The 14,413-nt window shown below is 41.7% G+C and overlaps 1 protein-coding gene across 5 annotated transcripts in view; it reads right to left on the minus strand.

The window, feature by feature from the left end:
• Positions 1-14,413, minus strand: part of ATP8A1 (ATPase phospholipid transporting 8A1) — a 311,188-nt gene that overhangs the window by 261,943 nt on the left and 34,832 nt on the right. For all 5 annotated transcript variants that reach the window (XM_073583432.1, XM_073583434.1, XM_073583430.1 and 2 more), the window contains exon 5: positions 1,517-1,615. In XM_073583432.1, coding sequence (XP_073439533.1) covers positions 1,517-1,615 — 99 coding nt within the window. The remainder of the gene's footprint in view (positions 1-1,516; positions 1,616-14,413) is intronic.

A 14,413-nucleotide genomic window follows, 5' to 3' on the forward strand; every position in this document is an offset into this window, starting at 1 on the left:
CCTTCAGAACTGCCTCAATTCTTCGTGGCAGAGATTCAACAAGGTGCTGGAAGCATTCCTCAGAGATTTTGGACCATATTGACATGATGGCATCACACAGTTGGCGCAGATTTGTCGGCTGCACATCCCTGATGCGAATCTCCCGTTCCACCACATCCCAAAGATGCTCTATTGGATTGAGATCTGGTGACTGAGGAGGCCATTTGAGTACAGTGAACTCATTGTCATGTTCAAGAAACCAATCTGAGATGATTCGAGCTTTATGACATGGCGCATTATCCTGCTGAAAGTAGCCATCAGATGTTGGGTACATTGTGGTCATAAAGGGATGGACATGGTCAGCAACAATACTCAGGTAGGCTGTGGCGTTGCAACGATGCTCAATTGGTACCAAGGGGCCCAAAGAGTGCCATGAAAAAATTCCCCACACCATGACACCACCACCACCAGCCTGAACCGTTGATACAAGGCAGGATGGATCCATGCTTTCATGTTGTTTACGCCAAATTCTGACCCTACCATCCGAATGTCGCAGCAGATATCGAGACTCATCAGACCAGGCAACGTTTTTCCAATCTTCTACTGTCCAATTTCGATGAGCTTGTGCAAATTGTAGCCTCAGTTTCCTGTTCTTAGCTGAGAGGAGTGGTACCCGGTGTGGTCTTCTGCTGCTGTAGCCCATCTGCCTCAAAGTTCGACGCACTGTGCGTTCAGAGATGCTCTTCTGCCTACCTTGGTTGTAACGGGTGGCAATTTGAGTCACTGTTGCCTTTCTATCAGCTCGAACCAGTCTGCCCATTCTTCTCTGACCTCTGGCATCAACAAGGCATTTCCGGCCACAGAACTGCCGCTCACTGGATTTTTTTTCTTTTTCGGACCATTCTCTGTAAACCCTAGAGATGGTTGTGCGTGAAAATCCCAGTAGATCAGCAGTTTCTGAAATACTCAGACCAGCCCTTCTGGCACCAACAATCATGCCACGTTCAAAGGCACTCAAATCACCTTTCTTCCCCATACTGATGCTCGGTTTGAACTGCAGGAGATTGTCTTGACCATGTCTACATGCCTAAATGCACTGAGTTGCCGCCATGTGATTGGCAGATTAGAAATTAAGTCTTAACACACAGTTGGACAGGTGTACCTAATAAAGTGGCCAGTGAGTGTATATATATATATATATATATATATATATATATATATATATATATATATATATATTCATTATAATTTGTTATAACTAACTGTAATTAGTTACTATGCCCAGGCAGTGCCGGGCTCTTCAGCTAGTGGCTATATAAAGGTAAAATAAATACTATTATAATCTTGAAAGTTATAGCAATTCAGCTAGTAAACTTCATCTGGACTAAATGGACATATTTCTTTCTTCTATTTCTCAGCAGTGTCAAACCAGAAGGCGACAAAATATCCATCGCGTTACATTACATGCAAGTAAGAATAAACTGTCTCCAGCCAAGTACCTCCAATAGCCAAAAGTATAGAAATGTTTATTACTTACAACATCTTCTATAATCTCCTTCACAGCAGCCACAAGCAAAATGAACAGCAGAGGAACCAGAGTTGTATATCGCCCAGTTGGGGACACATCGGGAATTTGCTAAAAGAGAAAAAGAACACATGACGTAAAGTGATATTCCAATATTTGCATTATATTCTGTTTGTTCTACTGCAAAACTTTTGCCAAATTTTGATCTTATTGTAGACATAATGCAAATATTCAATAGTTGAAAAGCACAGGCAAAAATGAGCAAAAACTTCTGCCAGGACGAGCTGTTGACAAGCCCAGATCTCCTTTCCAGGCAAAGATCCTAAAAAAGAAAATGGAAGGGAAGGGAGGCGGCAGCCCGGCGGGGAAGAGAGACGGCGGCCCGGCGGGGAAGAGAGACGGCGGCTTATGTGGGGAAAGGGTGTGGGTTACAGTGCTACAACGAATTGCAGGAAAAAGTGAAATTTCATTGTTCGCCAAGAGCTTCTATAATTAGTTTGACAGCTAGTGAAAGTTTAGTATCCCAATATTAGGCAGGATTAAGAGATCCGTCTTATGGAGTAACCAGAATTGATTTGCACTTTACACCTGGACACGTCTGTCCTGTCAATCCTAGTTGCGCAGTAGTCCGTGCTGTGAACCAGCTGCCATCAGCAGGACCTGCTACTCAAGCTCGATGTCTTTTATCAAGCAGTTCTAAGGATGGAGGAAACATTTCCAGCTCCCGCCGCAGCAGATCCTGGAATTGCATTTTTAATAGTCTACACAATCAGGTAAAGATGTCATCTCTTACAGCCGTGTAGTTTTCAAGACTGTAAAAAATTCCTACCTATGTAATTCCTGTGAGCTGCCAGGATATAATCTTTTAAATAATGCAAGGTGATAAAGTGTGGCCCAGGCAGATATTCTAACCCTACTCCATCATTATAGCAGATCCACCATGAAGACAGACCTCCTTACTAGATGCATTAGCAGCATGAAGCAAGCAGATGCATCACTGGACACCCAGGCATTAAAGTGGTTCTACCTTTTCATAAAATCATGGTTCCCGGGGAATGTTTTTTATTTTTATAATGAACAATTAAACCGCACATAATTCTCCAAGTCTCCAAGGCTGCACTCAGTGTCCGGTACTGGCACTGATATCAATAGCGCTGCACCCAATCAACATGCTCAGCAGCTGAGGATGGTGATCCGTCTATATGGGGCAGAGCCTCCTCGTTCACTGCAGCGTCGCAGGATGCCCCAGCATTACCAGTATACCCAGACGGATGGATAATCTAAGCAATCCTCAAATAAAATAAGCCTACGCTTCAACATGCCGCATTATAGGGATTCGGATACTCTACGACCATGACAAAGACCCGGGAAGGGTCGAAACGTCCTTTATTTTGTCGCTTATCTACTCCATCTGAATACCTTATGTACAAATTTTCCTTCCTGTATGCATTGGGACTACGACCAACTCCTCCTTCACCTCTCCTTTAAATTTTCATTGCAGACCATTTTTTCTAGATTGACTTTTTATTTTAGATCCGAGAACCCCTTTAAGCGCTTAGTAAAGATGCGGTACCGCCGGGTTAGTGCAAAGAGCGAGATATTAGGATAACACAGGAGATCTTGTTCGTTCACAGGGAGGAGGGCCCTGGAAGGTCACCAGATCTACACGCTGGAATCTCACAACCCAGGAGTTTGAACGCAAGTTTTACTAGAAGCTCAGGACTTCTAGGGAGAAATTACAGCCACTAGTGACCACTGTTGGTAATAGGTGATATTTAGAAAAATCACCATTCTGGAGCCAACCACTACTTTCTTAAATAAGAAAGGGCAGCCCCTGGCTGGTGATAGGTGGTCTCCAAGTCCACCAAAACTAAAGGAATTCTATCCACAGAAAAGTAAAATTCAGCAGCTGGACAGCTCCCCGCGGTCTATTCCCATAATGTCTCTGGAAAACTAATGTTATTGCCCAAACCATCCAAATATGCATTCAGATCATTATGAAGCAGCTACGCAACTTACAGCTGTAAAACAACTACAGTGAGGACTGGATAAAGGGAATCTGTCAGCAGGTTTTTGCTATGTAATCTGAAGACTGGATGAGGAAGGTGATTATCATTGCTGGGACACAGCAGCATGTGCATGCTAGTCCGAGCACGCCCCCTCCTGTGATAGGCAGCTCAGTCTATGGACACTGTATATACAGAGCCTGCTGTGGGCGGGGTTAGCTTCCTCAACTCTGCTGTACTGCTAAATCTAAAAGCTCTGACTGTCAGAACTGCAGCATCCAGTAATCTAAGTGATATATTGTTGGATTCAGCTTCTCTTTGCCTACATCAGGCTGCGCTCAGATGAGATAGCAAAAACCTCCTCCTGACAAATTCCCCCCTGAAAATGAAGTACAACATTGCCCAGAGCACAAAGCATTCCTGTACTCTGCTGTATAGCACAAGAATAAGCTGAAATTAGAGAGTTTTAGTTAGAGAGGATGTTGGTCAAATGACTAAACTGAAGACAATCTATGGACTCCTAATTTACACAAAATGTAAATTCACAGATGTTGGTTGATCTACAGTCAGCCAAATGTACAGAGTGGGATGCAATCGCTCATAGCTGGATGAGGCTTTATACTTACCTAAGATTTTGGCTTTTTCAGAAGGGTGACCAGTGCATATTGGGAAGTGATTAATGGGTGAAGAGTGGAGGAAGCAATTTCTTACAATTAGAAGTCAGGGGCAGGTTCATTGTTCTACTAAAGGTAGCTGGATCCTGACTCCTAGGAGGTGGGTCTCAAGTGGCATGTAAAAGTTTGATCACCCCTGGTCAAAATTACTGTTATTGTGAAAATGAACATACTACCCAAGCCTACTTACCCCATTAGGGAGAGGGCAACACTCCATAAACATACTAAATCATATAGATCACACAACATACAAGTCATATTTAGATCAAGAAGTGATGTACAGATACAAAATATAACAAACTCTAATATAACAATATAAAACCATATATAAAGTTAAAAAAGTTCCTCAAGCCAAACAGAGGGACAACAGCCACAGGGAACACATGTTGCATCCTTAATATAGTAATTTAATGATCACTATTCAAAGAGTAAAGTAACCAAAAAAACAATAAATACCAAGTCAGTAATATATATGAGAAATCAGCAATGCATGGGAACAGTTAAAATAGAAAACCATTGAAACAAAGAAAAACACAGTATAACAAATCTACACAAATACTCTGCTGCAAAAAAGTAACAGTAAACGGCAAGTGCTAGTAAAAAGAGGATAACAAAACAGGGTATTTGGTTGATACTTTTTTGCAAAAAATGTATACTAAGCCGCTCTACCAAACGTCAAGGTATACCCATATCAGAGCAGTCCGTTATCGATGTATTTAAAAACATGACCATGTGTATGGTACCTATATGAGCAGGATTCAGAAAGGTAATGTCTGATGTGGACACGCTGTGGAAGATGGCTTATATGTGCATGGCCAACAAGGGAGGGGTGGAAACCTCCCTGATCTTGCAAAAACAAGACACCATATACATGAATATAAGCACATGGGCCATGCACACAGTGAACAAGTCTGTAGGACAGTGTTCACACCACCAAAAGACTGAAACACAGAAGAGCACAGTAAAACAAATGTATAAAAATACTCTGTTGTAAAAAAGTAACAGTAAACAGCAAGTGCTATTAAAAAGATAATAACAAAACAGGGTATTTGGTTGATACGTTTTTGCAAAACATGTATACTAAGCCGCTCTACCAAACGTCACGGTATACCCATATCAGAGCAGTCCCTAACTGATGTATTAAAAAAATTTTTTGCAAAAAAAGGATCAACCAAATACTCTGTTTTGTTATCTTTTTACTAGCACTTGCTGTTTACTGTTACTTTTTTACAACAGAGTATTTTTATACGTTTGTTATACTGTGTTTTTCTGAATCCTGCTCATACAGATACTATACAGATGGTCAGGTTTTTAAATACATTGGTTAGGGACTGCTCTAAGATGGGTATACCTTGACATTTGGTAGAGCGGCTTAGCATATATTTTTTTGAAAAAAAACGCATCAACCAAACACCATGTTACTGTTACCTTTTTTTACAGCAGAGTATTTCTATACATTTGTTATACTGTGTTTTTCTGTGTTTTAGTATTTTGGTGGTGTGAACACTGTCCTACAGACTTTCTCACTGTCTGCATGGCCCATGTGCTTATATTCAATAGAAAACCATTGAACAGGGTATTCACAATCACCTTTAAAATTGAATATCATAGGAGCCACCGTAGACTAATACACTAAAACCCTAAAAAAAAAAAAAAAAAAAAAAAAAAAACAGGGTGAATATACTAATTTATTCAGATAGATGTTGTGTCCCTGATAGCCTCTGAAACTGTTACAATTATTAGAGGAAAATTCCCTTTCATGCACTGTTTCTATCTGAATAGTGTTTTGATCCAACATCTAGTGGAAGATTGCACACTATGGAAAGAATTGGATAAATTATCAGCACTCAACAAGTTAGGAAAACTACATATTATCTGTGGATGAAAATCACAGCTGACATATGAATGGAGGCTGCATGCTGTCTCCCCTCACCCTGACGCGCATTTTGCTGATGCTTTTTCAAGGATATGTTATTGTGAACAATTAAGCAAGTTGTTATTATTATTATTATTATTATTATTATTATTATTATTATTATTATTATGCATTTATATAGCGCCATTTATTCCATAACGCTTTACATGTGAAAAGGGGAAATATAGACAAGTATAATAAACATGTGTAAGACAAGGGACACACAAGTACATAAGGAGAGGGGACCCTGCCTGCGAGGGCTCACAGTCTACAGGGATGGGTGAGGATACAGTAGGAGAGGGTAAGTTGAAGATGAAATGATCTCTAAAAGGCCCAAAGTTAAAAATAACACATTTCCTTTGTATTTTATACAAAAAAAAAAAAAAAAAAAGTTTTTACCTTTTATATTTTTAAAATTACAAAAAGAAAAATGGGCAGATGCAAAAGTTTGGGCACCCTGCATTGTTAGTACCTAGTAGCACCCCCTTTGAAAGTATCACAGCTTGTTAACTTTTTCTTAACCACACAAGAGTCTTTCAATTCTTGTTTGAGAGATTTTCCTCCATTCTTCCTTGGAAATTTCTTCCAGTTCTGTGAGATTCCTGGGTCGTCTTGCGTGCTCTGCTATTTTGAGGTCTAGCCACAGAGTTTCAATGATGTTCAGATTTTGGGACTGTGAGGACCATTGTAAAACCTTCAGCTTGTGCCTTTTTAGGTAGTCCATTGTGAATTTTGATGTGTATTTGGGACCATTATCCATTTGTAGAAGCCATCCTCCTTTCAACTTCAGCTTTTTTACAGATGGGGATATGGTTGCATCAAGAATTTGTTGAAATTTCATTGAATCCATTCTTCCCTCTACCTGTGAAATGTTCCCAGTACCATTGGTTGCAACACAGCCCCAAAGTATCATTGATCCACCCCATTGCTTAATGGATGGCGAGATATGCTTTTCCTGAAATTCTGAGCCCTTTGATCATTGTGGCCAAGGAGTTCTATTTTAACCTCATAGGTCCACAAGACTTGTTTACAAAATGTATCAGTCTAGTTTAAATGGTTTTTTTTTGCATGCTTTGATGCAGAATTTAATGGTGAGAATGCAGGAGAGGTTTTCTTCTGATGACTCTTCCATGAAGTCTATATTTGTGCAGGTGTCTCTAGAACAATGTAGCACAACTCTAGAGTCTGCTAAATCTTTCTGAAGGTCTTTTGCAGTCAAGTGGGGGTTCTAATTTGCCTCTCTAGCAATCCAATGAGAAGCTCTCACTGAAATGTTGCTTGGTCTTCCAGACCTTATATTGATCTCCACTGTTACTGTTAACTGCCATTTCTTAATTACATTTTGAACTGAGGAAAGGGCAACTTGAAAATGCTTTGCGATCTTCTTATAGCTTTCTCTTGCTTTGTGTGTCGCCACCATTTTCATTTTCAGAGTGCTAGGTAGCTGCTTAGAAGACCCATGGCTGCTGTTTTTTTTGGCACTACGTTAGATGAGGCTGGGTTTGTATAAAGCTGAGAAATTTGCATCACATGGCCTTTCCTAACAAGGATAGTGAACAAGCCATGACCCTAACAGGCTATTAAAGGTCTGAAACCTTGGTCAAAGTTATCGGAGCACACAAATCTCCAAGGGTGCCCAAACTTTTGCATCGGACCAGTTTCCTTTTTGTAGTTTTAAAAATGTAAAAGATTAAAATATTTATTGCCTACAATACAAAGGAAATGTGTCATCTTTAACTTGCTTAATTGCTCACAATAACAGTAATTTTGACCAGGGGTGCCCAAACTTTTACATGCCACTGTATAAATCATGGTATGTAGACCTCGACCCACAGCACATCATTGCTTTCTAGCTCGCTCCAGATCCCAGCTTGGTTGACGCACACCAATGTAACAACCCTGCTTCACATCTCATCCGTTATTATAAAACCTCAGCATGTACGTAATACTAGGCATTGTGTAATAGGTTAAAGAGCTGCACGCTACAGTTGCTACGTCATCGGCTTTACTATAAAGGATCGTTCCATAGAAGCCAAAGATTGTATTCCCTTATTATAAATCATCATTGCGTGCTGCATTCATAGCCATGTGGAATATTACCAAGTACAGAAAGCTCTTGGCTGGACATCAAGGACATTGCTGATACAATAGTAGTGCCCAGTGTGAATAAAGGCATACAGAATTATTATTCGCACTAATAATGGTCCAATCAATAGTCAAATAAAAAAACCTACACAATGATCCTGTTATAGCATCACCATACAAGATCCAGTAAAGGGCTGGCGTCTGCTACAAGTTATAGTTGGGCACAGCAATGATTCAGTGCATTTCTTACATTTCTGTGGATCTGTAGCACAAGTACATAGAATTAAGCATAATGGTGCACCCCTTAGAGGAAGGTACTAGTTTGAATAAACATATACTTATTTTTGTTACATACCCATTGTTCCCATATGACCCACAGGTGGATATTCAGATACATAAGGGTGAAATGAGAGTTGGCGCTCATAATGGGGGGGATTTTTAATGAGGGAACGCTATGCCTACCAGAGGTAAAGCCTTGGGTTTTTCAACCTTCCTCTTCGGTAGTAATCCACATAGATGGAAAGGGAATGACTAAGGGTGAAATGTTCATTTAGACAGGAGATGGAGCAAGTTTTGTAGCAAATTGTGCATTGTCTCAACACATGCAGGGATTGGCTAACAAACAGGCTAACAGCCGTGGGGACTCAAACATTTTTCGATCACGCCGGAGTCACTCGGTCAGCACCCGAGCATGGCAGATAACACCTTATCCCACCATATCCGCTCATCACTAGTGACCACTGGGATGCAGATTGTGACTGGGAGACCAAAGGCCATCCTCAATAGCCTCCAAAATGACTGACAGTGGTGGTAATTTAATTTCACTAGTAAAAATGAAAGTAGAAGCTAGATCTAAGATACTGTGGGCACAAAAAATGCATTCAGGAGTTAAAACTTTTATTATATGAGTGCCGTCGACTGATCTTGCCGATCAGGTATGCCGAATTCAATATGCCTAATCTGTTCTCCCAAGAGATAAACTGCAAGCTCAGTAGACCCATCATGCCAGTGTACGGCGATGTAAAAACGAAACCTGGTATGCAAAAATTCAGCCAACGTCTATTTTAGGCATACAGGCATCTTAAGGGTAAACGGTCACCACCATACACACACTACTTACTTGCAGATAGAGGGGTAATCCTGCACATAACTAGTGTTTAAATCATGCTTCGCTGGCTTACTGAACCAGGGGCTAGAGGGAGAACATGAAGTTCTATTCTCCCTGCAGCCACTCACTCCCAGTCATCAGAGCGGAGCAGGGAGGTGTAAGTCACATCTCACAACATAGTGATCATCCGGTAATCAGTCTCTGGCAATGACTGATATTCTACAGTACAGTGTATGTGTGCAGAACAGGCAGTCAATCAAGCGCTGGGGAGTGAATACTGCAATGAGGGGTGGTAACTGTTGGCGCTTCCTGCATCGGATTAATGACTGGAAGCGACCGGCAGAAGGGAAAATATACGATAACTTCATTTTCTCCCTGTAGCCACTGTTCCAGTAAGGCAGGTTTTAAATGATATTTACCTGCAGATCCCCTCATACAGTTGTGTTGAAAAGTTTACATACCCCAGCAGAATTTTTGCTTTCTTGGCCTTTTTACAGAGAATATAAATGATAACACCAAAACTTTTTCGACAGCTTGAAGTCTTTTGTGGTAGTTGTGGATGAGGTTGTTTATTTTTTAAGATGGTAAAGCTTCCCACTCTTTTTGACAAAACACCTCTAGTTCCTGAAAATTCCTGTGCTGTCTAGCATGAACTTCGCGCTTGAGATCTCCCCAGAGTGGCTCAATCATATTGAGGTCAGGAGACTGAGATGGCCACTCCAGAACCTTCACTTTGATCTGCTGTAGCCAATGACCGGTTGACTTGGCTTTGTGGTTTGGATCGTTGTCATGTTGGAACGTCCAAGTACATCCCATGCAATTTGCAAATTTGCCTCCAGTAATTGTTGATAACGTGCTGCATTCATCTTTACTTCAACTTTGACCAAGTCTCCCGTGCCTTTTTAATTTACACATCCCCAAAACAACAGCGATCCACCTCCGTGCTTTAAAGTAGGAATGGTGTTCCTTTCATCATAAGCATTGTTGCCCTCTTTCCAAATGTAACGTTTATGTTTGTGGCCAAAAAGTTCAATTTTGGTCTCATCACTCCAAATTACCTTGTCCCAGAAGTTTTGAAGCTTGTCTCTGTGCTGTTTTGCGTATTGTAGGAGATAATTTGTAGCATTTGCGCAGTAATGGCTTTCTTTTGGCAACTCAACCATGCAGCCCATTTTTCTTCAAGTGCCTCCTTATTGTGCATCTTGAAACAGCCACACCACTATTTTTCAGAGTGTCCAGTATTTCAGCCGATGTTATTTATGGCTTTTTCTTTGCATCCTGAACAATTTTACTGTCAGTTGTGGATGAAATTTTTGTTGATCTACTTGACCGTGGTTTTGTTTTTACAGAACCCATGATTTTCCATTTGTTAATCATAGTTTGAACGCTGCTGATTGGCATTATCAATTTCTTGGATATCTTTTTGTATCCCTTTCCTGCTTTATACAGTTGAAATACCTTTTCCCGTAGATCCGTTGACAATTCTTTTGCTTTCCCCATGACTCACAATCCAGAAACGTCAGTGGCTGGATGAAAGATGCAAGAGTCTGTCTGGATCCCAGAAAACTCACTCAGCTTTTATGCACACACACACTGATTACAAGCACATGGGTCATAGGTGAGGATGTTACCTTTAGTAGCCAGTCAAACCCATTTGTGTCAACTTCTGTGCATGTTATCAGGCCAAAATCACCAGGGTATGTAAACGTTTGATCAGGGTCATTTGGATGTTTTGCGTTGTAATTAAGATTTTAAAAGAGAAAACACAGTAGTTTGACAATAAATGGCTTCACCCAACCACTAACCATGAGTGGAGAAAAAGTTTTGGTGTTATCATTCATATTCTCTGAAAAAAGGCCAAGAAATCAAAAACTCTGGGGTATGTAAACTTTTGAGCACAACTGTATATCTGAAGGTAAATAGCGCTTTGGAGGTAATTGGTTCCCATTAAGTTTACAGGACTAACAATAATTTACATCCTGCAAACCAGTTCTCCCCAGAAGGCCTCTCACTAGTGGCAATGCTAGCACAAACACATAGGTCATAAGCAAACAAAGAATTGACTGGCAAAATAAAAAGCACCTAAATAAATTATCGTGTAGCTAAACCCAAGGTGAACCTGTTTGGTTAGTGCGTTTTGCCAAGACAGAGCCGTCCATGCAGAAGGAGCAAACACTGACTGGTGACACAAGCCAAGGAGATCACGAAGTGAAACATAACACAAAGATGAATTGTTTTCAACGTGATCGATTACAACTGATTGACATTAAATATTATCCTTAAAATAAATACTAAAAACAAACTCGCTAGACTGGTCGGCACGTGATAGCTTGGATATTCACTTGCAGGTAAAATGCATTGTCAACCCCTGCAGGATAACAGCCAAGGGCGAGGGGACAGGTGAGGCCTACGTGCGATGTCCAGCTGCCAGACAGCCTGTCCCTCAGGACACCTCTGCCTGACATTCCCAATATCTCCCCACACTTAATATGTCTGGTTCTCAAGTTCTCCTCTTGTCTGCTCCTCATATAACCATCACTGATATTTCTCCCAAACTATCCCCATAATTTGGAACTCACTACTCCAACCGGTCAGACATCAAATCCTTCAAAAGCAACGTGAACATCCCATCTCTCCAGAAAAAGCTTACGCCCTACAGTCTCCCTGCTACCACCATGCTGCCATGTGCTCAGCTTGTACCCTCGTCTGTCTCTTTAGCCTTTACCGTGCAGTTTGCCATCCCTCAGGGGCAGGGACAACCCCCTACTCCTTTTTGTCAGGAAGCTCCTATTTATAATATGTTATTGAGGCATTTAAATCCCTTTTCAACATGGGATGTACTAGTAAGACTGTACGGAGGGGTGTACTGAGTGGGCTTAGGAGCTGTGTTATACCACCAGCACCTGCTTCTAGCAGCTGTCATTTCTTCTCCGAACTGCAAAAGTATAGAAGCATATAGAACAATCGCAAATTCAAGTCCATTGAGGAAACTTAAAAAAAGTAAAGAATAAGAAAAAAAAAAGCCTGAATCACTCTCTATTTTCCAAGTTCAAAAATAATGGAAAAAAAAACATTTAGTAGAATACTAAGATACAGAATTGACCCATGAAGTAAATATCGTTAAAAAAATGCCACAATTGTCACATTTGGGGGCTGCTGCTCTTAACTCAAAAATGTGTAGCATACCCCAAAATAGTGTAAAAAAAAAAAAAAAAATAGACGTTCCTCAATGGAACAATAAAAAGAAAACAAACAATAATTGGTCTAAAAAAATTGTCACAAACCAACAAACAAAAAGCTTCTGAATTGTTTAGGTGTGCCAAAAAACAATATAAAAGTTTGATATTGCTATAAATCACACTGATCTGCGGAATCATTTGCAACAATCATTTTTAAAAATGAAATAATGGCGGAATTGCGTTTTTTTTTTACCAGATCACTTAATTTACAATTATTTTAGTGATTTTACAGTACATTATATCATAAAATTAATGAAAAAAGCTATCCCTTACATGGCTATGCTGAAAGGGAAAAAAAGAGGAGAAGGGGAAGAAGGGGAAGAAGGGGAAGAAGGAGAAGAAGGAGAAGAAGGAGAAGATGGGGAAGAAGGGGAAGAAGGGGAAGAAGGGGAAGAAGGAGAAGAAGGAGAAGGAGAAGAAGGGGAAGAAGGGGAAGAAGGGGAAGAAGGGGAAGAAGGGGAAGAAGGGGAAGAAGGGGAAGAAGGAGAAGAAGAGGAAGAAGAGGAAGAAGGGGGGAAAGGAGGAAGAAGGGGGGAAAGGAGGAAGAAGGGGGGAAAGGAGGAAGAAGGGGGGGAAAGGAGGAAGAAGGGGGGAAAGGAGGAAGAAGGGGGGGAAAGGAGGAAGAAGGGGGGGAAAGGAGGAAGAAGGGGGGGAAAGGAGGAAGAAGGGGGGGAAAGGAGGAAGAAGGGGGGGAAAGGAGGAAGAAGGGGGGAAAGGAGGAAGAAGGGGGGAAAGGAGGAAGAAGGGGGGAAAGGAGGAAGAAGGGGGGAAAGGAGGAAGAAGGGGGGAAAGGAGGAAGAAGGGGGGAAAGGAGGAAGAAGGGGGGAAAGGAGGAAGAAGGGGGGAAAGGAGGAAGAAGGGGGGAAAGGAAGAAGAAGGGGGGAAAGGAAGAAGAAGGGGGGAAAGGAGGAAGAAGGGGGGGAAGGAGGAAGAAGGGGGGGAAGGAGGAAGAAGGGGGGGAAGGAGGAAGAAGGGGGGAAGGAGGAAGAAGGGGGGGAAGGAGGAGGAAGGAGAAAGAGGAGGAAGGAGAAAGAGGAGGAAGGAGAAAGAGGAGGAAGGAGAAAGAGGAGGAAGGAGAAAGAGGAGGAAGGAGAAAGAGGAGGAAGGAGAAAGAGGAGGAAGGAGAAAGAGGAGGAAGGAGAAAGAGGAGGAAGGAGAAAGAGGAGGAAGGAGAAAGAGGAGGAAGGAGAAAGAGGAGGAAGGAGAAAGAGGAGGAAGGAGAAAGAGGAGGAAGGAGAAAGAGGAGGAAGGAGAAAGAGGAGGAAGGAGAAAGAGGAGGAAGGAGAAAGAGGAGGAAGGAGAAAGAGGAGGAAGGAGAAAGAGGAGGAAGGAGAAAGAGGAGGAAGGAGAAAGAGGAGGAAGGAGAAAGAGGAGGAAGGAGAAAGAGGAGGAAGGAGAAAGAGGAGGAAGGAGAAAGAGGAGGAAGGAGAAAGAGGAGGAAGGAGAAAGAGGAGGAAGGAGAAAGAGGAGGAAGGAGAAAGAGGAGGAAGGAGAAAGAGGAGGAAGGAGAAAGAGGAGAAAGGAGAAAGAGGAGGAAGGAGAAAGAGGAGGAAGGAGAAAGAGGAGGAAGGAGAAAGAGGAGGAAGGAGAAAGAGGAGGAAGGAGAAAGAGGAGGAAGGAGAAAGAGGAGGAAGGAGAAAGAGGAGGAAGGAGAAAGAGGAGGAAGGAGAAAGAGGAGGAAGGAGAAAGAGGAGGAAGGAGAAAGAGGTGGAAGGAGAAAGAGGTGGAAGGAGAAAGTGGAGGAAGGAGAAAGAGGAAGAAGGAGAAAGAGGAAGAAGGCATAAATGAGAAGGCAAAAATGAAAAATCTGTAAGGGGCGCAAATGGCCACTTTACAGATGAAGACAAGCTACTCCTTTGACTTCAAGTTCTTGGTGACTACT

This window comes from Dendrobates tinctorius, unplaced genomic scaffold (genome assembly GCF_039654945.1).
Source record: "Dendrobates tinctorius isolate UK_male_01 unplaced genomic scaffold, ASM3965494v1 ptg000079l, whole genome shotgun sequence".
Taxonomy (NCBI): domain Eukaryota; kingdom Metazoa; phylum Chordata; class Amphibia; order Anura; family Dendrobatidae; genus Dendrobates; species Dendrobates tinctorius.